The sequence below is a fragment of the Manacus vitellinus genome, unplaced genomic scaffold (genome assembly GCF_001715985.3).
Source record: "Manacus vitellinus isolate BGI_N305 unplaced genomic scaffold, ASM171598v3 scaffold_42_pilon, whole genome shotgun sequence".
NCBI lineage: Eukaryota > Metazoa > Chordata > Aves > Passeriformes > Pipridae > Manacus > Manacus vitellinus.
In genome coordinates this window covers 619,982-643,439 of record NW_021940553.1, presented here as the reverse complement: position 1 = coordinate 643,439, position 23,458 = coordinate 619,982, and the positions used below count along the sequence as shown (strand labels likewise).

The 23,458-nt window shown below is 40.8% G+C and overlaps 1 protein-coding gene across 3 annotated transcripts in view; it reads right to left on the bottom strand.

Moving 5' to 3' along the window:
• Positions 1-23,458, bottom strand: part of DYM (dymeclin) — a 214,277-nt gene that overhangs the window by 95,213 nt on the left and 95,606 nt on the right. For 2 of the 3 annotated variants that reach the window (XM_018078808.2, XM_018078810.2), the window contains exon 14: positions 6,380-6,544. The exons of the other annotated variant lie outside the window; for it this stretch is intronic. In XM_018078808.2, the coding sequence (XP_017934297.1) occupies positions 6,380-6,544 (165 nt within the window). The remainder of the gene's footprint in view (positions 1-6,379; positions 6,545-23,458) is intronic. 3 annotated transcript variants of the gene reach the window in all.

Below are 23,458 nucleotides of genomic sequence, written 5' to 3'. Positions count from 1 at the left end.
TGCCCAACCACCCTCTGGGGGAAGAATCTCTTTCTAATATCCAACCTAAACCTCCCCTGATATATCTTAATAAAAAGAGCCCCTTGCTGAAGGATTTACCCTTAAACTTCCAAATAATTTAAGAGTAAACTCATAAAAACGCCACAGAGCACTTCTGAGTTCTTTTGAAGCCAATCTGGACCTCTCACCTCGTGGCATGACCTACACACATGAAATTCTACCAGCTTTATGAAAATACGCCTTGCTTGCATCAAGTTTGGACAGTTACATTTTGATATCAGCCATCTCTCCCCTTCACTGATCACCTAAAAACTATCCTTGATACTTTATTTTAAATAGGGCAGGAGTTAATGAACCAAAGCAGTGGGTTTCCACGAGACATGCACACACTTGATAAGCATCCAGTTAAACCGCATTTGAGACTCGCAAGCCAGACAATTCTTCACCCATTGAATACCCACAGCATTGATTTTATATCTCACTGGTTTCTTAATCATTATGCTGTGCAGTACGAAGATAAATAATCTGTAATAGAATTATTTATAAACAATTCAGCTCTGCCAAGTCACTCAATGTTGAGTGTAAAGTGATCCTTCCATAATAAACAACTCCAATCCTTCAATAAAATTATCAGCAGCTGACTAAAAATCACAATCTAAAAGCCATAAAATATTAAATTATGTTCATTCAACAGATCTCTGACCATTTTTTTTTAATTCTATTTATTTTCCCCCAAAGGAAAACCTTGTTCCACATCATCACAGCAGCCAAAGAAAAAGCCTCATCTCCTGACCTGTGCTCCCAGCTCAGGAACTCAGAAACTGAGTTTCCATAAAAATTTGCAGGCTGCTCTACAGAAATCTCAGCATATGGGTATTTACAAACCAGCCTGCATCCTTGAAGAAATACTAATGCAGCTTGATTGTCTCTTTTTTTCCCCTTGTCAATTTTCACTTATTCTTACTTCCACTTACTTCTTAAGTGACTTAATTAAATTCTGTCAGCTGTTCTATGGTCTACCTAAGACTGAACTTTAAAATACACGTTCCATAACCACTGAAATCAATGACTATTACAACAACTCACAGCATTGGGTTGGCACTGAAAATAAAACGTAAAACTGTGAATATTAAACCCAGTCAGGAAAAGACCACCTTTGAGTCTTTAGGTTAAGCACCAGTTAATGGCAGCAGTCGGAATTTGTCGGTGGCACAGGTTATCCCAATAGGACAAATAAATTTGCTCATTGTCAAAAAACTGTACAATGTCCAACTCTGACATTAAAGGGTGCAGGAATGATGACATATGTCTCAAAAACAAGAAAAATTTCACATATCACTCTACGATAATGCAATGATACTGCAATCCCTGACTGGGTACCAATCCTCTTCCCATCAGCCTTCCAGCTTGGCAGGATGCTGAGCAGAGATCACTGAATACTGCTTGTGGGGTTAAAAACACCCACAGATCATTTGTCAGACGCCAGTTTTGGAGGCAAAGTGCAGAATCTTACTAAAATACTCTGCAGAAAAAATGTTTTTAGTCAGCATAGTCAAAAAGAGAAACAAGTCTGTTTATTCCTTAAAAGCACTGAAATCTACCAAGGTGTTTAGATCTTTTTATCGGAGAAATACTGGGGGGGGGGAGGGGAGAAATATTTTAAACTAAGTTGTCTGACATTCCAAAACTAGTTTTCTTTAGTAAGAGATGAAGTGAAGCTGTTTCTTGCCTGTGACAGATCCAGATTCTGCCATTTTCATTATTCTACTTCTTTTCCTGTGACGTAAGTGGGGCTATTCATAAAACTTCTGACAGGTTAAGCTCACAATGAAGTGAGGATCAGTATTTTTCCCATCCCTGGAAGTGTTCCAGACCAGGCTGGATTGGGCTTGGAGCAACCTGGTCTAGTGGAAAGTGTCCCTGCCCGTGGCAGGGGGTGGAACTAGATGAGCTCTAAGGTCCCTTCCAATCCAAACAATTTGATGACTCTAAGCCAGGCTGATGTACTGACTATTTCACTTGCACTAACTCAGATTTTTATACTAACTGCCTAAAAGCTGAATGTAAACAAACACTCAGGATGATCTACAGAATCAGAGAAAAAGAATTCACATTTGTCAAAACCCATTTGAAAGAATATTAATTGAGGTACATCTTTATTTCCATTAATTCACACAAAAATCATTTAAGGTTCAATAATAAATGTATTTGCCTTACACTTTTCCCCACCTTTCCTTCACAGACTAAAGCCAAAGAAAACACATCAGAATTGCAAATGTTTTATCTGTTTCTGAGGAGGATACCCTGACACCTTTCCTGTTTGTACTCAAGGACAGGCCAGAAACCCACACTAGGACAAAGGACTGGGATACAGGCCCTCCCTATGCCCCAGCATAGCTCACACTCCAAGGAAAAAGGAGCTGGCAGCTGGAGAATGAGTTCAAGTTGGCTTTAAGCAGCACTTCAGCATCACTTTGCAGCACCAGAACCATTTCTAGCAATTAGCAGTATTTCTTAGAGCTAACCTCCAAGGCCCTGATCCCAGCAGAGGCTGCACATTCTTAAATTAGTGTAATTGCATAATTCTCTTGACTCTGATGGCATTGGAGGAGGATGGCTGCAAAGCTTATCCTCTATACGCTTGAGACAATATGCCAGAACATTTCTGAAAGGGAGTATTAAAATCTTATTACATACATTTTGCTGTTTAAACAAACCTAGCACTAAGCAATAAAAGATATGCAAAATAGGTAAACTGTGTGCCAGCTTGACATTGTATTTGTTGGTCTTTTTTCTCTGGGGAAAAAAAAAAAACTTAATTCAAATTAGTCCATAATAATTTTTACCTCTACTACATTAAGAATATGTTTACTCAATTTACAAGGCTCAGCAAAACCATATTTCCTTTCACACACAATGTCAAGCCTGCTATGAAAATAAAACTGTCCTTAATTTGTTTAGCGTCCCAGAACTAATCATTTCTTGTTAGCTGCCTCTCTGCTAGCACATGCACTAAGACAGTTCATCTTCAAAAGCAATTTTCCTGAGCTTGACTGCAAGCCAAAGAGTTTTAAAACAAAAAGGGAACACACACGAGCATTAAAACATCACACGATGAACATGCAATGCAAAAGGAAACCACAACGGTAAGAGTGGGAGAACATATTTCACATGACGAAGCACAGTTATTGCAGTAATCAATATATAGCACAGCCCCAGCAGAATTATTACACATTTGAAATGACAGATTACAATCCCAGGCTCACTATTTGTGCAACCTAATGCAGTGCATAATAAAACAGGTATTGTATCTCCTATGATTGAAGAATTTGGAAAAGAAATCGAAGCGACACTGGTACTAAATCCCAGTTAAAGCTGCCTGGAGAATTGGTGTTGTGGGCCTACTCCCCGTGGGATAGCAAAACATGTACTATTTTCCTTTCCCTATCCCCCACTTTACCCATAGCTGTTCAGGAAGTGTGGGATGTGGTGTGCCTATGGCTGCCACACATCACAGCCACTATCTTACACACATCCACGGAAGCTTGAAAAACTTAGAATAACAGATTGGTTTAGGCTGGAAGGGGCCTTAAAGCTCATCTAGTTCCACACTCTGCCATGGGCAGGGACACCTTCCACTAGAACAGGTTGCTTCAAGTCCCATCCAACCTGGCCTTAAAGACTTCCAGGGATCCAGGAGCAGACACAGCTTCTCTGGGAAACTTCTGCCAGGGCCTCACCACCCTCACAGACAGGAATTCCTTCCCAATAGCCCATCTAACCCTGCCCTCTAGCAGCAAGAAGCCATTCCCCCTTGTTCCTGTCCCTCCATCCCTTGTCCCCAGTCCCTCTCCAGCTCTCCTGGAGCCCCTTTAGGCACTGGAAGGGGCTCTCACGTCTCCCTGGAGCCTTCTCTTCTCCAGGTGAACCCCCCCAGCTCTCCCAGCCTGGCTCCAGAGCAGAGGGGCTCCAGCCCTGGGAGCATCTCCGTGGCCTCCTCTGGACTCTCTCCAGCAGCTCCACATCCCTGTGCTGTTGTTCCCCAGAGCTGGAGGTAGCTCTGCAGGGGGGTCTCACCTGAGGGGCAGAGGGTCAGAGTCCTCCCCTTCCTCGCTGCCCACGTTGCTTTTGAATATGTTTCATTCAAAAATAAATATATTTGCACACAAAATGTTTAAAAATAGTAATAAAAACCTTAATTCTATGGGATGTACAAAGACAGGCAACACCATCTGGGGGTATCAGTTAATTATCCTCTGCCTTTAGTAATTTATAAATTCCATCTCTTCTCTAACCAGGCTGTTGAGTATGTAATACAGAAGGGGTGCATGGATTCATACAAAAGACTTTTGGCGACTCAGTTATGCTGCTACATTTGATGCTTACAGACCCAGGCAGGGAGGTTTCCTGAGAATCCACTTTTCTAATCATACAGTACCAGAACAACAGAGATTTAGCCATTAAAAGCCACTACCTCTATATTTCTACAGCAGCAATTTCTATTCCAAATCCTCTACTCTCCTCCTGCCTCGGAACAGGACAACCTGTAATGAAAATCTGTGATTTTACAATCTCCCAGACTGATGTATTCTAATGTACCTCAACTGATGCATAAGTCCCATTTCTGAAAGTGATACCAGTAAACTATTTTTCCATCAGTTTCAGTTCGGGGAATAACTAGACGAACTTTTCGCTCTAAAAACTTCACAAGCTTGTTACATGAGAGAGCATATAGTGCTATCAGTTCTTATTTACACACATAAAACACCTGAAAGACGCAATATCCATGGAACAGCACTTAGTCTCCCAAGGACGATTCTGTCATCTTAACCTTGTAGTGTTGCCGCTGTACAGAATTACCAAAATTTCACGGAAACAAGCTGGGAGAATTGTGCTATTTCTTTTATGTTTTCAGGACATCATTCCTACATGTAAAACAGTACATCTTAAACGAGATTCTGCCGTGGACTCCCCTCGTTATTAGTATTCATTTTTAAATAAGCCTTTGAAATCTTAGGCTTTTGACTACTTTAATACCATATTCCTGTTCCAAATTAATCCGGAGAATGCCCCTGGGACAGCTAGATTTTCATCTCCTGTTGAGATCCTTCAGTATAACTCTCCATCATTATGTACTACCATAAAATTTTTTCTTCTGTACAAAAAAGAGCTATTTCAGCTTGCATGCCCTATTTTCTTCCCTTGACAATCAAGCTGGTTTTACTTATGTTTACTGTGTGGTCTCTTGCTATTGTACGCTTTCTTAGCTGGGAAGCTGCATTTCCACCCTGGATGCTTTCCATGTTCTGATCAATTTTGTCACGCAATTTTTTCCTTGTTTTCCTAAAGCTTCTAGGATCATGGTTAACGTATTCAATTATCCACAGCATCAACAGTGAAATAGTAAAACTTAAATTTTTACTTGGAGTAAAGAGCTTAGGGAAATCTTCTGGTATTTCAAGCAGAACTTATTTTTAAACTCACCCCCTTTACAGTTTCTTTATAGTTTTTGTAGAATACCTATAATTCTACACCATGAACAAAGACTATATATTGTCATTTTGAGCTGATGGATTCTCATCATTCTTATTCCATACAATCAAAACTGATCAGCCATATAAAAAAGACAGATCTTTCTTAACTGTCAGTCTCTTCTCCCAAATAACTAGTGACAGAACAAGAAGAAATGGACTCAAGTTGTCCCAGGTGAGGTTTAGGTTCTATACTGGAAAAAACTTCTTCACTGTGTTGTCCATCCCTGGTACAGCTTCCCAGGGTAGTGGTGGAGTCCCTGTCCCTGGAGGGATTTAAAAGCTGTGTGGATGTGGCACTTGGGTCATGGGGTAGTGCTGGGGAATGGTTGGACTTGATGATCTTGGAACGTTTCTCCAACATAAATGATCCTATGATTAACTGTCATGAAAATTTACTGAACTTGAGGGAAAAGCTCAGTGATTTCCATTCTTGAAAAGCAATTTATATAGACAATATTACCAAAACAGTGGGTGTCAAGGAAGTCTTTGACAACTTATATCTCTGAACTAATTCCAAACAAACTATGCAACTGTATGAAAGGTTTGTGAATTACAATTCATGATTCTTATGTCATAGCTTTGGAAAAGGACTAAAATACTTCAACATAAAAAGCATTTAAAACTTCCAAAGGCCACAGAATTTGTATTCTAAAGTTAAAAAGATAAAACCAAACCATTACTAGACTCCCATTTCTACCACACTTTTTAGGATACACATCAAGGATGCCATCAAGACACAAACCATCCCCTTAGAAATTAAAATTATTCATCAGTTAACTGAAAACATGCACAGATCAGGCACAGAGCATGCAGCATGCAGTAAATGGAGAGCAGAGGTTAATAACCTGGAAGCATAGGATCTGAGAATGTGAGAACAAGTTAAAGACAAGAGTTCCTCTCCATTGTCACTGAGGGTCGAGAAGCAATGCTGCAGCGTAGAGCAGTGGGAGTGGGGGAAATACAGTTTGTCCAAGACATACACATATCTCCGCAAGTGGCGGCAGGTATAACTGAAAGACAAGGGCAGAGGGAGACAAAACAGAAAAAAGAGGTATTTTCCTTTAAGAAAGCTAAGTCATGGTTTAACATCCTTGGTTTTTGTGCCAAGAGTCAATGGAAGATGCCAAGAAAGCAATGGGGCGGTTTGACATAAAACAACAGTTTCGAGAGACGGAGGGATCCGTTCGCCTGCGCCCACAACGCTGGTTCTGTCACTACTGCAAGGGGAACCTGCAGGTCTCAGGCACTGGAGACACAAGAATTTGGGCCTTTTTTGGGTGTGTCCCCCTCTTTTTTTTTTTTCCTTTTTTTTTTTGGAGACAATACTATCTTAAGGAAAGTCTTATGCCTCTCTGCACCTGCCCTAAAATTGTAAGTGCAGAGGACTGGCCCTGGTTTACAAAGTTTACTTTTTTAAAAAAATCTGAGAGTATTGACAATATTTAACTTATTTTCATGAAAACTGACACCTGACTCAAGGGAAAAAGTTCCAACAGAATTATTGATCAATGTGAACTGGCCTTGCAGCCTGGGATTCCAGTGGTAGAGTACTCATTCCTGTATTTAATTCTAGTTCCCCAAACATAGTGCTTTATCATAATCGAGTTACACAATTAAGACCTGGTCAGCTTTTCCACGAAAAACTACAATCACTTCCATGAAGTAACTATAGAGCAAGCAATAGAACATTTAATATTCACATTAAGCAACTCTGAATGCTCTTGAATAATAGATATATAGCCTATGCCTATGTACAGGATATCCTCCCACTCATAATGGAAAGGAAAATAAATTCATTAGAGCAGTTCACCTGCAACAAACTGCCTCACTGGTAAACTCTGAAGCATGTACAAAATAAAACCTCGACCATCTTCTGTTATAGGGTTTGCAAAGAAAATGCTTCACTGCATAATGGTGCTCAGCCCAGAGCATGGCAAGTGTGATGATGTGATGTGATGATGTGACTCAGTGATCTTAAAGCTGGACCTGGTAATCCTGGAAGTCCTTTCCAACCTAAATTACTTCATGATTCCAAGTCCTCCAGCAAGCCTTAACTAGCCTAAGGTATTGTGAGATAAAAAAGTCAGTTCATGATGGTCCTACTAAGCTATCCCCACTGGAACCTGGTATCTCTCCAGGAGAAACATACCCCTGGAGTGCTAAACTGGAAAAGCTTCCAGTGAAGATTTACAAAATTAAGTCTCCTTTGATGACTTTGGCAAGAATCAACAAACACATGAACTTTAGGCTACAACACCCCCACCAAATCAATGGCTTCATAGGTGAAAACTTGGCCAGGGGGTTTTGTACCCAACCACCCACATTTCACAGGCTGGTATCTCTCTACAATCCCTGTTGGACATAGTCAAGCGTGGTTAAAGCACTGTTTCTAGAGACAAAATTATTTGTGTACCTTGGCCAAAGAATAGGACAGAAAGGAGTGCCACCAGCAGATGACCCCCAGGTATAACCAGCAGGGCTCTAAGCCCAAGACTTTATCAAACCCAACAGCTCCCATTGCTTTGCTTTAAACAACATTTGCAACCCGGTTAAATCAGTCACCTACCTTTGCTCTGGAAGTTGAGAAACACACAGTCCCTTTCGGCACTTCATTTGCAGATATAATAATTTTCAGGAGAGGAAGCAGCTGCAAGGAGGCAATATCCTAAGCTTTCATGCCTTTTTTTTCCCTGACCACAGCTTGTTTTGAACAACACAGGCTATTCTCTTTGCTCCACAGGCCAGGGATAGAGAAGATAAAGAATTTACAGGATCCCACACTGAGGAAAACCCTCAACCCACAGGCCTGCCCTTCCAGATACACACAGAGGCCACAGACCTTTTTTTCTAAACCAAATTAAAGAGTATATTTTAGAATGATGATGTTTAGAAGATCTAAATGCTCGTAAGTCCACTGTTCCCATTTAGTATATTTTACCAGCCTTGTTACCAGAACACTGTACCTTATGTCAAGCCTCTATAGGTCTCACTCCGGCCATTCAATCTGGTTAGACTAGACAAGAAATTGAAAGGACCTTCAGCTGCAGAATCACAGAATTGTTTGGGTTGGAAAGGATCTTCAAGACCATCTCATTCCACCCCACTGCCATGGGCAGGGACACCTTCCACTAGAACAGGTTGCTCCAAGCCCCATCCAACCTGGCCTTGGACACTTCCAGGTGATCCAGGGGCAGACACAGCTTCTCTGGACAGCCTGTGCCAAGGCCTCACCACCCTCACAGACACTGATTCCTTCCCAATATCCCACCTAACCCTGCCCTCTACCAGTGGGAAGCCATTCCCCCTTGTCCTATCTCTCCATCCCTTGTCTCAAGTCCCTCTCCAACTCTCCTGGAGCCCCTTTAGGCACTGGAAGAGGCTCTCAAGTCTCCCTGGAGCCTTCTCTTTTCCAGGTGAACACCCCCAGCTCTCCCAGCCTGGCTCCATAAGGGAAGTGATATCACTTTATCTTTGACTCCTGCCAACGTTCTCCATGGACAGGAACAACAAGACACTCAGTCACAACCATCACATTTAGGCTTAACTGATCAACTGGATGAGACCACAGCATGTGGTAATGAAGAGGAGAAATTTATTAGGCTGTTCCCATTTTCAAAGCTGAACTTGTTTACTGAAAAGTAAACCCATACCAAGAGCAATGCAATCCCACAAACCTGTGGTTTTTTAACAGTCCCTTTGACCACCAGAGCTTGCATCACATTGAAGATTAAGCATCTCCATCATTAAATCCTCCAAGGTAAACCTGAATAAAATCAAGGCTTAGTTCCTTTAAGAGCACGTACATTAAGAAAAGTTGACACTGAATTTTCACTGACTCATCATCTGTTTGAAACTGGCTTACTCGATCCACCAGAAATCAGATGTCCAGCTACAGCTACAGTTACATGTTATTGACATTTTTGTTTTCTTTATGTTCCATGGGGCACATTTCTTTTATTTTGCAGCAAAAGGCAATCTTCAACTACAATATAGTACTGACACAATTTGAAAAAGCACTACTGCAGAAAATAAAGGCCATTATATTTGATTTATGGTGTTTGTGTGCATGTGTATTATTCACATATTCTGTTTACTTGGAGGACAAAACTGTAGCTTACACTGTACTAAAATCCCACTCCAAATGATTGTAATCCCCTCTTATAAAGAGCCATCTGATCAACATTTTGAATTCTGATAACACAGTAGGACAGTGCCAACTTCTAATAGCTAAAAAGTAAAGTGTCCTATAACATAACTATTTGTTTATGGATATGGATATGAACATGTTTCCTTTCCTGATCTGGCACTGTCTAATCTTGCCCAGCAGCTGGTATAAGTTGAGAGGGCAGGGAGGAAGCTGCATTATTGGCTGGTAAATAAGATCCAAAGAAAAAAACCAAAAAATCCCAATAGGAAAAAAAGAAAGAAAAAAACCCCCCAAACTAACCACATCAGTCAGCTATATCTACCTTCTAGAAAAAAAAAAAAAAAAAAAAGGTAAATTTGCTCAAGTGGATAATTGCTCCTGCTTGTAACTCTCTCCAGCTTCTGGAGTTGTCCTTCCCTCTTCTACCCTGCAAGGACAGCCTGTTCTCATCAATATTCCAAGAGGTGAACACCTTCCTCTGACTGCTGTGAGAATACTCTCACCTGCTTATCCCAATCTCCTCCAATCCTGGAGGCTCTGGTCCTCCTCGAGAGCTTTTCAGATTTGTCTGAACCAGCAGCAGTTAAAATGAAGGCTTGAGACCCCCCCTGAACACACTCTTCTCTGCCTGACACCCAGGCACATGTAGGGGAAACGTGATTTTTATATACATATAAAAATTAACCCAATACATCTATATATTTATTTGTAATTTGATGCAGGTTTGATGAAAAGTCTTCTTTCCACAGAGTTTGGCCAATCCCAATCCATAAAGATATTCTGATGACAGCAGTTAAACAAGGACATTAAAGACACACTTCAAAATCAATGGCAGTGTCATGTGGACAGCTAGAGGGAAGGTGGAGGTTCCCATGTGAATAGAAGAGAGTATTTTCAGTAGGAAGGGACTTAAAATGACTATCTAGTCCAAATGCCTGAGCAATTCAGGGCTGACCAAGTTAAAGTATGTTACAGTAGTGGCACAGGTTTCCCAGAGAAGCTGTGGGAACACTCCCTGGATCCCTGGAAGTGTTGAAAGCCAGGTTGGACGGGGCTTGGAGCAACCTGGTCTGGTGGAAGGTGTCCCTGCCCATGGCAGGGGGTGGAATGAGAAGGGCTTTAAGATCTCTTTGAAACCAAGCCATTCTATGGTTCTGTGATTGATGACCTCTCTAAGAAGTCTGTTCCAGGGTTTAACCACTCTCCTGGTAAAGAAATGCCTTGGCCCATTGGTTTTGCTGTGTTTGGTGTGCCCCAGGATGTGGTTTTCCTCCTGGGCTGTCTTGGGTTCTTGCAGTTTTACTGAGCCTCCTTGATCATCTGAAAGCCCTCCAAGGATCTTGTGTGAAACACACAGATTATCAAAACCAGCAAACAAATGGAACTTTCCTGAAGATTCTTCCAAACCTGCTGTTTCTCTGAAAAAAACTCAACATCCTAAATGGCCACTGCAATTGTTTTGGTTTAGGTGATCATATCACTTCCAATTTTTAACTCAAACTCGAAATTAATTCAAGAAGTGTACACAAGACTACAGTCACAGACTAAACACCTAGCAAAAACAAGAGTTTGAAAATAAGAAGTGCTGAAATTCATTATATGTTTACATTTATTTTTTCATCCAAAATTTAAGACTTGAACAAGACAACGGCAGTAAGCAAAACATTCAAAGCCATTTACATCCTTATTTGTTTAAACTAGAAATCTGATATTTTCTCTAGTGAAGTCAACTGCAATTTTAAAATAAATATATCAAAGGCAAAAATGTAAACAGCACCAAGCCAACATCTTAACAACACAGAAATGAAGCAAATTGGGTAGGGTATAGGAAAGTGGTATAAAACCAGTATTCACTAACCCCTCTATAAATACAACCTAGGTTGAAACATCATATACAGAATTCAAAAGAAAAATTCCCAGTGCTAATGTTTAAGTAATTGTAATTCATAATCTTCCCCTTGGCGCATGCCAGATTTTATGAGGGCTATAAATCTTTAACGTTATTGAGAAAAAGAAAGGTCTTGAAGACATACATACCATGTGTATTAGCTCAGAGAAACTAGATTAATCTGCAGCAATAATAATAAAAAAAAAAAAGCCAATTCTGCTAAGCCTGATTAAATATTTAGGTCATATCGTTTCTGCGGCAGAATTTGAAAAATGCACAGCAAATAACATCTTCGGCTGAGTCTGAAGACTTAATCAGTGTATTTTCAAAAGGTAGTTATGTTGCAACATGACTCTATGGGAAAGCCAATATGAAAGTCTTTAAAAGAAAAATAAATGAAAGTATAAGCTAATTAAACTAGTATGCACCAGTCCACACACCGAACTATCTCTGCACACGTGGGCAGAATGTCATGACGCGCAATGAACATTCCACTATTGTTCATGTTTGATAACCTGTGCTCTAGGAAGTCCTATTAGTCACTGCTCTTCTGTTCCCAAAGACCAAGCCAACTGAAACACATTCTGTACTAAAATACTACGCAGATGATAACAACAACTTACTAGATCATCCACTCCATGAGAACTGCTGATTTATTTGCTGCCTAAAATATCACCTATTGATGTTATTTCATATGGTACAAACAGCTGAAAAGCAAACCATCTATCTGCCTATCTCAAGGCCAGTCTGGATGGGGTTTGGAGCAACCAGGTCTCGTGGAAGGTGTCCCTGCCCATGGCAGGGGGCTGGAACAAGATGATTTTTAAGATCCCTTCCAACCCAAACCATTCCAGGATACTGTGATTCTTGCTAACAGTAAAATACATCATATACATCATGCAAAATTAGAATTTTGGATTACACTTTTCATTTTTATTATACTGCCACTGAGGATGTGATGAACTGTGGTACTGATGAACCACAGCAGAAATACTACTGTGTATTTGGTTTTCAGTGCCAAGACTGCTATTAAAGATTGACATGCTGTGTTCACGGAAAGGTGGTTTGGGCTTCTTTAGGGTGAGTTTCTGCCACTGTGGTGTTAGCACAGTTAAGCTTCTCAAAAAATTCCTCATTTTTCATTCAGTTTTCCTAAAAATTATTATTCTTATCTTACAGTCATAATTACAATGAAAGAGACCTTAGGAGGTTTGTAGCCCAACCTCCTGCTCAAAGTAGGGTTAAAACTGAATCCACACCTGAGCAGGGGTTTATCCAGTGGGACAGAGACTCTACAACTTCTCTGTGCTGTTGTGCCAATACTCCCCTGACAATGAAAAATTGCCTTCTTCCCTCAGGTTGGAACCTCCTGACCATTCTCTCTCATCTTTCTGTCACAAACTTCCATATAAAGAGGCTGGCACCCTCTCCTCAGTAACCTTCTCCTAGACCTGGGAATGCTTCTCACCCCTTCTCTGACCCTCCTTGCCCCGAAGCCTTTTCTCCTGCAGGTTAAACAAGGCTGGTTCTCTCAGACCACCTTCCTACACCAGCACCCAACCACCACAGAGCCCTCCACTGAACTTGCTCCAGCTGGGCAACCCCTCTCCTGTGTCTAGGGGCCCAAAACCTGGATGCGGTTTTCCCGACATCTTCCAGTGCTCTTCCATTGTCATGAGTCAGCTCCCATGGGGCTCCCAGGTGCTTTTCACCAGGTCCCATGGATATGGATGTGTCAGTTCTCCAGTAATCCCTGATTTGATCCTTTTCCACTGCTGGCACTTTCCTTCTGCCTTGACCCCCACCTAACTTCCTCATCTAAGCAACATTCTCATAGCTTTCTAAAAATACTTCATCCCTGCAGGCCTTCTTCTCAGATACAAGCATCCCTAAATTTATATCTTATAGCATAGACTGATGACAGGATTGTAAATTACATTATTGCAAAACAGCAGTTTGGGGGCGAGGGGTCATTATAGGGTTAAAGGTGCCATAACAACACAGAAAAGAAAAGGATGAAAATTATTTAAATACTTAAGAAGCGATTATTTGTGATAATGTGTCACAGACATAAGTTCCCATGCCCTGAAGCAGCACTCTGTCACAGTACTGGCCAAATGTACAAAACAGGCTTACAAGAGGAGAATTATCTCTATGCATGAAAGTATTTATAGGAGGGCAAGGAAATGAAAACCAAACAAGTTCTGGAGATGTCTGATAGACTGAAAACAAAAGGAGAAATATATGAGATTCTTCTATAGAAAGGCCAAATTACTTCTGTACAGATGAAGTTCCATCAAAAAGAACAAAAGGATTTGTATATTAAAAGCAGACACAAGCAACTGATGACCCATAAGCAAAAAAAGATATGAAAGAGCTTGGAGGAAATGTCTATTCAGTTCTGATGTTTCAGACAAAGGGCGAAGGCTTTAATCACCCAGATGCACTGGTTACTTGGAAGGCACATATCCCTGGCAGCTTAAGAGATGCTACTATGGGAATGTTGTTTTGGAAACCTCCTGCGCTTTTATCCCCTGGCTAGACACTTGTGATAATTCACAGGCTCTGCACGGGATTACAGGGATGCTAGGACACCCTCATTAAAGGGGACATTTACATCTCCGTCTGCCTGGGCCTGGAAAATCCTCCCTCGGGAGTCGGGAGACTGCAAGAGAGGGCACCACGTCAGCCTCTGCCCTGCTCCCCAGCAGGGTTCACCCACCTCAGCCCCTGCAAACTGGGGTTCTTGGAGAAACACCCACTTGCGGACCCAAGCACACAATTAATGAGTTACAGAAGCATGTCTCTACACAACTTCACAGCAAATTTATCTATTCACTGCAGAACTAAGTGTATTTACTTTCCCTAAAAGCCTGTTCTTTCCTTAACTTGCTGAAGGCCATTTCCATTAAAAAGGTTGAGTCATTCAATGGTTATAAAGGCCTGGTGCACATCAAAGTTGTTAAATCCTGATTCTCCCGTACCTATAGTTTCACCCTCCATTTACACGTGTCAGATGATTCAAAGTGCAATATTCTCCTTGCAAACTACAGTGAGACTACAATGTGGTGGAAAATACCTTGGTTTGAGTACTTAAGAGATTTAGAAATTTCATAAACTATTATTTTGTATTCCTAAAATCCATTAGAAAGCCTGTTTGAAAATCCTCACTGAAGTGTGGGGTCTGAACAAACTGAAAATTTCCATGTGTGGTGGAAAGGAAAGTTTTCAGGAGCAATTTGGAGGGCACAGGCACAGGTTAGTTGAATGTTAAACTGATCTGCTCATCTCCCTGCAGGCACTCTTACCTATTCTGGCTTCACACACTAGACATCTATAATGACATCAGTTAAAACGTGAAATAAGCAGCAGCCAGACAAGGAAAAAAAAGGAAAGAAAATATTTATAATCAATCCTATATTTTTTGCTATATTTTTGTTTCATTCTGATGTTTACTTAGAGCCATAACACTATTTCAGTTTGTCAGATATATCTTTGTAAGTTCATTAGTCATTTATTTCCTTAGATCCCAGCGAACTGTTTTTTCCAAAGAGACAATTTCTAAAAAGGAAAGAGTACATGCTGTATCTGAATAAAGCATTAATGAGCCAAATACCCTGCAACTGAGGATAAACGACAGGTTCAAGCAAGTCATTATCCTGAATCACCTCTACTTCTGTTAAGGAACACTGTCCCATAAATATGCACCATTCAAAACAAACTAAGACAAGACTGCAGTTTCTAGGATTCTACGGGAGTGGCAAATAATAGTTTCTAAAAGACTATTGGAAATCCCTTGGTTTTTTAAATCTCAGAAAAATCTTCTGCAGGATTAATTACTAGTAATTTGAACAGACATTTTATAATACAAAAGCTAGAAGTATCACATCCAGATGATCTTCCAAGCCAAAGCACTCTACGATCCTCACTGTACACTGTACACACAAATCCCAAATAATATAGCTGGATACAACCCAGTAAACATTTTAGTGGCCTTAACCTTTTTCCAGGGCAGCTAAAAGAAATCAAAATTGTACTAGCGGGACTGGAATAATGTTCCTGGCTTCTCATTTTTGCTTCCTTTAGCTATTAAACGTGTAGAAAACTTAAGTCATACAACTCAGAACAACCTCAGTCTCTGCAAATTCATCTGTAAAACAACACTGGAAGTGTATCAGAAAAATAGTAATTTCTCTCAGTAATTTCCTCAGATATTTCTTCCTCTTCCTCAGAAGAGATTCACAAGATCAACAATTTTAAGGTTCCACAGAAGAAGAAAAGTTTAATTCCTCAATTTGAAGATTACTATCAAATCATAGTGTTTCCAAAGAGCTTATATGGCACAGTAACTATGAATAATTAAATTCACAATAATTAAAGATGGCACTATGGGGGCCTTTTCCCTCAGAACTCCAGCTCTCTGTGACATGTGTGATGGTCTAGATCCTGTGAAGTAGGGATCAAGATTCAACAAACCTCAGTTCCACGCTGATTTGCAACACGTTCATGTAATCTCACACCCTGCCAAGCAATGGCTTGCAGTTTGTAAGACACTGAAGTGCCACATGATTTTCTGGATGGCAGAAGACAAATGAGTTGTATCAGTGCCTTGCCCTCCCCAAAAAAATGACAAAATTAGAAAATTATCCCACTGGATGTGGCCCACAAGTCAGCAGAGACACAAAAAGTGGTTGAGGGAAGAGCAGACTACCTTGTCCAAAGGTGAGCTCTCAGAGTGGTGCATATTTAGGTACTAAATACCTTTTTAAGCCAGGTGAGCAATCAACAATTTTTAAGGAGTCCTGTGCCATTACCTGCAGAGCAGAAAACAGTTCAGCCACTCTGCTCCACGTGAGGAGACGCTGAGACAGAGAGAAGCAACCTTTCCCCAAGACCCCTTTGTGGTTCACCCTGATCCAATCTATCTGTAAATAAAGCTGGGAGTCTGTCCATCTGGGAAGTCTCCATGACCTGTGAGCTGGGGGATTCTGGGCTGCAAAAACACTTCCAAAGGCACGCAGGGCACTCGGCTGCCCACAACAGATGGGGGACCAGAGTATTACTGCCCCATCAGGCGCCCACTCAGAATCCCCAGCAGGTTCAACCAGGCTTAAACCGAGTTCAATGATATTTCCATGTTGGAAACAGCTGATATCAGCCTAAAACCTCGCCTCCATATGTTACACACAGGCACAAACAGGCGAGACCACATGGAGTACTCTTCTTGTTGTTGACACAGCAAAAGCAGCATTTTAGTACATCTGACCACAACTACACTCAATTCTAAGTAACAAAGGATGCTTCTTTCCTTTTAAAAACTAACTTCATTCTATTTGCATCACTAAGTCATACCAGCAACAGCACATTTGCTACCAATATTCTCTTTTCCCTTGTCTGAACAATTGTTGTCTTCCCTTTTGTCACAGCCTTTCCTACTAATTGCAATGACACCTCCCAATTTTGGAAGGGCTGATCAGCTTATAAGCTTCCCCACAGCTAATCTAAGTCAACAAGCTACTAATAAGGCCAGCATATGTTTCTTTTATTTAACGCTATTGAGATCTTCATAAATCACTTCTGTCTCCCAACAAAAGCCACTCCATAGATTTGAGAACCTCTGTATGTTTAAGTAGTAACAGTAACAGAACAGAACAAACAGTGTAAGAACCTGTACACAGAGCACTGTGTCCGTGAACAGCTCAACGCAGAGCAAGGCAAAGCTGCCCAAGGCTGACCAGGTGACTCAAAAGCTCTCTCCAGGTACCCTGCTGTGCACACAACTGACAGTCCACAGGTGAAAAGCAAAGTTCAGGCCCAGTGGCTTGAAGCTGCTTGATTTTCCACTTCCACAATGTCCTCGTTCAAACACAGCCTGAGCATGGGAATATCATGAAGGCCCTTTTTCTGAGAAGACATTAGTTTCCACTCTACTTTGAACATCTAATAAAAATGGGATTATAATTTCGCAACATACCACACTGCATGGGGGTTAAAAAAAATCTCATTATAAAGCAGTTTATTATAAACAGAATATCACTTTATCATAGAAACATGGAATGTTTTGGGTTGGAAGGGACTTCAAAGACCATCTGCCATGGGCAGAGACATCTTCCACTAGACCAGGTTGCTCCAAACCCTGTCCAACCTGGTCTTGGGCAGTTCCAGAGACCTAGGGGCAGCCACAGCTTCTCTGGGCAACCTGTGCTAGAGCCTCACAGCCATGAATTCCTTCCCAATACCACCCCCCCCATCTCTGTGAAGCCATTTTATAACAGGGCTAGACAATAAATGCTTTCTCCTCCAAACTAAAATCCTGCAAAACTATTTCAAAGTTAAGAAGCACTAAATTAGTCTTCAAGGTTTTTAATTCTTACTTTTGAGGCAACACCAACCAGTCAGTTCTGTATCCCTACATATTGAAGAGAATTTATTGCTAAAATCTCTGTCTTACAGCACATGGAAAATGCCACCAAAGTGAAGGACACAGTGGGAAAAAAAATCAACACAAATTTTGCAAAGTAACAAATTTACCAGGCAGAGTATTGTATGGCAATGTAAGTTTGCTGGGATAAACAGGTCATCTGCTTTAAAGCAAACACAGAAGAGCAAACAACTGCCTGAGTTGCAGATAAATAACCCGAAGCTGTATCCACAGAAAGACGGTCTCTGCCTGTTTATCTCAGTGGCATGATGTCTGCCTGAAAATATTTGGGGACAGGAATTACCAAAAGCCACTGTTGGTATGAACAGGTCCCCCCAAAGCACAGAATTGGAGAGCAGGGCTGCAGGGCATCCTGCACCACCAGTGAAAACCAACCTAACCCTAAGGTTAAAAACCTCTTTTAGGAAATTTAGAAAACAGTCATACTGTTGCCATAACTTTCACAGAGGTAATTTCTTCCTAGTACAGCTACTGTGTGATGTAAAAGAGAAGGAAAAGTTACCCGTTACTCTTGAACAGCTCAGACTGCAGATATTTACATTTCACTATCAGAAATGAGGGATTTGTGACTTTTCCCCCCCCTCATATCCATAGAGGCAGATTTCACTGCTGCAGTGAAACTCTTCATTACCCTCAATTCCTCCTTCTCTTCTTTTCTTTTGGTTATAAAAAAGGAATTGGAAAGCTGATGCTCAGAGGGTTCAGTATTTAACAGCTCTGGCCACAGGGCATTAATTCCAAGAAGCCTTTTCCGAGCTTGATCTTTTATTATGATAAAATTCAACTTGTGAAGCCTCTCAATCTCTGCTGCTGTGGGAGCAGAGTCTCTTTTCTCTAGGGTTTTCCATTACAAACACTTCTCTATTATGATTGAGAGATCAGTAAACTGAGATCTAATTTAATGGCCCAATTAATAGACGAAGGTTTGAACCCAGAACACGAAGACCTTGTCTATTGATCATTCCTACAGTGTCATCACAGCCCAGGCCCCCTGCATGTGTGGTGTGACACAAACCTGTGTGTTTCAAAGATTCCCAGAGCTGTGCAGCTCTAGGCAGCACAAATCCCTTGTTCCAACAGTACCAACTGTTGCAGAAGGAAAAAAGGAGGGAGGAACGAATGCTCATGTTATGTGTTCATAAAGGTAGAGGTCGGCGATTGTGTCGTAAATCCATCACTGACATCTTACTCGTGTTATCTTGCTTTTTGATTACTGAAAACTGACACTGCTGAAATTAGACTTTTTCAAAATTATTTTTCCTGGGGTCAACAGGTTCCAACTCACAAATCTAGAACAATTTCAGGAGGTTTTCTATCTGAAAAATGGCTCTAATTTGACACCATTCACTCCCCTGCTGGAAGAAAAAAGCCAGAATGACGAGTTTAACAGAACTGCTAAATACCTTATTCACCTAATTTGATTTGCTCAATTTAGACATCTCAGTTAGAGTCTGAAATGACTAACTAGCTCAAATCTTACAATTTACAAATCACGACTCCTGTATGAGAAGAAACACTTATGTTCCATACCCAGATTTCCAAACAAGAATTACATCAGAAAGCAAACAACTTTGAAGCATTCATGCAGCAACCTGGCTTTTTCTTCCCTGTTTTTCTTCTCAAGAAGCATCTTTGAATTGGGTAACTCCATCTCACTAGTTTTCTGCTCCAGCTATCCCATCACTGTTCTCCAGTGAAAGAGGAAGCTCTGTGTTAAAGAGCTTCCTGAAAACATTGTTGACATCAAAGAAAAAAAGGCAGGAAAACCAGAATGCTTACAGAGTTTAAAGCTGTGTGGGAGAGAAATTTGTTTATCTTCCTCTGTGAGCAGCCTAGTGAGTTTTGAGCCAGCAATTACATCTCATTATTGGCACTGCTAAAAACTATTATTAAGTAATTTGTAATTTCTGATTTCATCACATTCACACACTTAAAAATTTCAGATTTTTCAGTTCAGTGTGGCCCCCAAAATGCAGGGCAGATCACACATGTCCTGCTGCTCCATTAACATTTTTCTTCTTTGCTGAACACTCAGGGATTCACACACATTTCTCTGGGCAGAAAGCAGCCCTGAGGAGAAGGGAGTGTTGGTGAATGAGAAATTTATTTACAGTAAAGAAAATATTCAAGGATAGGTTGGACGGGGCTTGGAGCAACTTGGTCCAGTGGAATGTGTCCTGTCCCATGGCAGGGGGTGGCACTGGATGGGCTTTAAGGTCCCTTCCAACCCAAACCATTCTGGGAGTCCATGAAATACACTGCAATCACAATACAATTTTTCTATAGAAACTTACACACTACAACCTAAAGACAATTTTTAGTCCAACATAAGCCAAGCTAAAAAAGTGCAGCTTAAAGTAACATCAGGTACTCATTCCTAAACAACTGTCAAACACAATTTCACCCAAGAAAATCCCACCAGACTCATATAGGAGGAAACCACACCAGAGAAGTTAAATTACTAATGCAGCAAACCACGAACCAAATGTTTTTTGGGGGCAGCTGAAACTTCTCAAATACAGCAGCACATATCAGAATGGATGGCAATTTTTCACAGCAGCTTCTGAAAGACAACTGACCCTACAAAATGGTGAAGACTTTGTTGAAGAGTGAAAAGGGAATGCAGGGCTTCATCCTTCTCTCAGGTGAGAATTGATGAACCCCAGCAATGCAGTCAGACTTTACAAGCATGGATACTTAAGCACTTACAACTGTATTTAAAAGAAACCTACACCAACCTTTACAGACTCAGGCTTTGCTCTCACAGCAGGCACAGCAGGGCTGTGATGACACTTGGGTACAACCCACTGCATCCCATAGCACACACAAGCTGAAGTCTCTGATCTGTATCCTTTTTAAGCACACCTTCTTCTCTAATTCCACCTGACTCCTACAAGCATCAGGAGTATTGCCACAAACCTCTTTCCTCATGCTGTTCCCTGAATCTCACTGAGCCCTCTATGACAGCCAAAGAAACCAACAAAATATGACACTGATACAATTACAGGCCACCTTTTGATATTTAAGTTCTTTCAGTCATCCAACAGGGAAAGGTGCAGCCAATAAAGTGTTCTTAGGGTCTCACACAGCCCTGCACATGAACAGCTGTGGTGACAGTACAGAAAAAAAGGAAAACTGGGTGGTGTTTCCAGCAGTATAAAGTCATTTAACATTAAAAGTGCATGTCTAATTAGTGAGGTGTATGGCAACCTCTAGTGGCATATGCCTGCTTAGAAAACAGCAAGCATTCCAACATATGAAGCCATACAAAAAGCATTTGCCTTAAGTGATCAGCTGTCTTCTTGTCACTGACTTCATCCAAATGACATGGTGATGAGATGACAGAACACACCGGATCCGAGGAAGACCCTCCACGTGTTCCATATCCTAGGGCAGGCAGGCCAAGTTGCAGAGAAGCCAAATATCGTGGAAGCTGCTTCCAAATACGTTAAAGAAATTAATGCCAAATGACTTGCAGTTTTGAGTGTCAAACTGAATACCTGCACCACTATGTAGGTATATTTAAACATAATTTAAAGATACTACAAACACCAGCACTCCACAGAGCAGTGCAGTGTCACTATGCTGATAAAACAGCTCTGTGTAATTAAACACAAATCTCTGATAACAGCAGATAGAGAAGAGAAGGATCTAGAAGTCAGGGCAAACTGCATCAGAGAACATCCAGCCTAAAGTAATATTGCCCTGGATTTTACTATGAAACATCTCTTACTTCTATTTTTACTTCCAGCAGCTGCTTGTGCAAAATTTATACTTGTGATAGATTTATACAAATCTGACAATTTTCATGCTTGCTGGAACGTGGTACAAATTACCCAGCATTATGAAGTCGTATTTTACTGAGGTCTTAAGTGCAGTAGATTGAATATTCCCAGATCATTCTTTCATAAAAAATAGTCTTCAGAATTTAAAACAATTGGCTGTCTCTGCTCAGAATGGGATTAGGAAAAAGCCTGCGTGGAAACGGAATTACTTCTCACATTAAGGAAGGAGTCATTAGAGCATCTGGTGAGGCTTAAATTATGACTGCCTATTCAGTTGTATTGCTAAGCAGTTTTTAAGTTAAGTGTTTCACAGCTACTTAATTTAGAAACCTATACCCTGAAATACTTCAGGTAATATTTTCTTTTTAGGCTTTTCCTTCACACAGAACACCTTCTCTTTATGGATACTGTGCTTTCTGCTCTCAGAGATGCTTGTACTCTGATGGCAGAAGCAGAACAGGAGTATAAATATAAATATTCTGCTTTGGCATCATGGAACATCACTGCTAGTTAAATTTAATAATTGTGGGTAACAGACTTCCTAAGGTAGAAGAAGGAAGAAGCATATATGACTCAAACATCAATCTCTTAAGAAATACGTGTATTCTTACTACTTTTCTTGATAACTGAAACTTTATAACAAATCTGTGTATTTTGAGAGGAAATCAGGTTAAAATACCTTCTTTATGGTGCTTAAACCTAACAAGGAACCTAAGGCTGTAAAGCTCCTGAGAAGAAAACACATTAAAGTCCTACAGGCAACAGGCTGCCCCCAGAACCAGCTCTTCCTTCCAGCCTGCCCATGTCCTGGTCCCACTGGACATTTTAGAACAGATTTTAATACATTTTTATACTGGGGTCCTTTTATTTATAAGCAATCATGATCACAGTGACAAATTAAATCCCAGTCTTGGTGGTCACAGTGACAAATCAAATCCCAGTCTTGGTGATCATTTTTGTTTATTGTCCAGGTGTACAGTTTTATAACTCCAGAATATAACTCCAGTCCTCTCTCCCTAATACTCTTTTGTTTATTTAAAGTCACCTCCTTCATTACAATTTCCACTATATAATAATATGGAGCATCTGGCTATGAAAGGCAGAAGCTTAAAAGTAACAACATGGAATATCTATGAATTATGTAAGAATATCATATTATATAATATAGAGTCTATTGCCATTTTGTTTTGCTTCTTCAGTTGATGAGTATGACCATTTTCTCTATCAATTCTTACATTATTTCCAACCGGAAAAATAAACTCCAACCCTCACGGCACCCAGTGGTTGGGATGACCAACATCCTTCTCAAACTGCTATCCTATGAGACTAAAACCTCTACAGTCCTCCAAACGCACTGAGGTCTCAGTCTAATTTATAGAACCAAAGAACAGAACCATAGAATTGTTTAGGTTGGAAAAGCCCTCCAGGGTCATGGAGTCCAACCATTCCCCAGCACTGCCAAGGCCACCACTAACCCATGTCCCCCAGTGCCACATCCATAGGGCTTTTAAATTCCTCCAGGGACAGGGACTCCAACAGTAGGACTCAACGATCTTTCACTGTGACAGAATTTAGTTTCCCTGTTTTCTGCCATCCACCCCACTGCCTTCTTTCCACATGCACCACTGTCAAGCACCAGTGGAAGTCTGTCTGCCTTCAGTG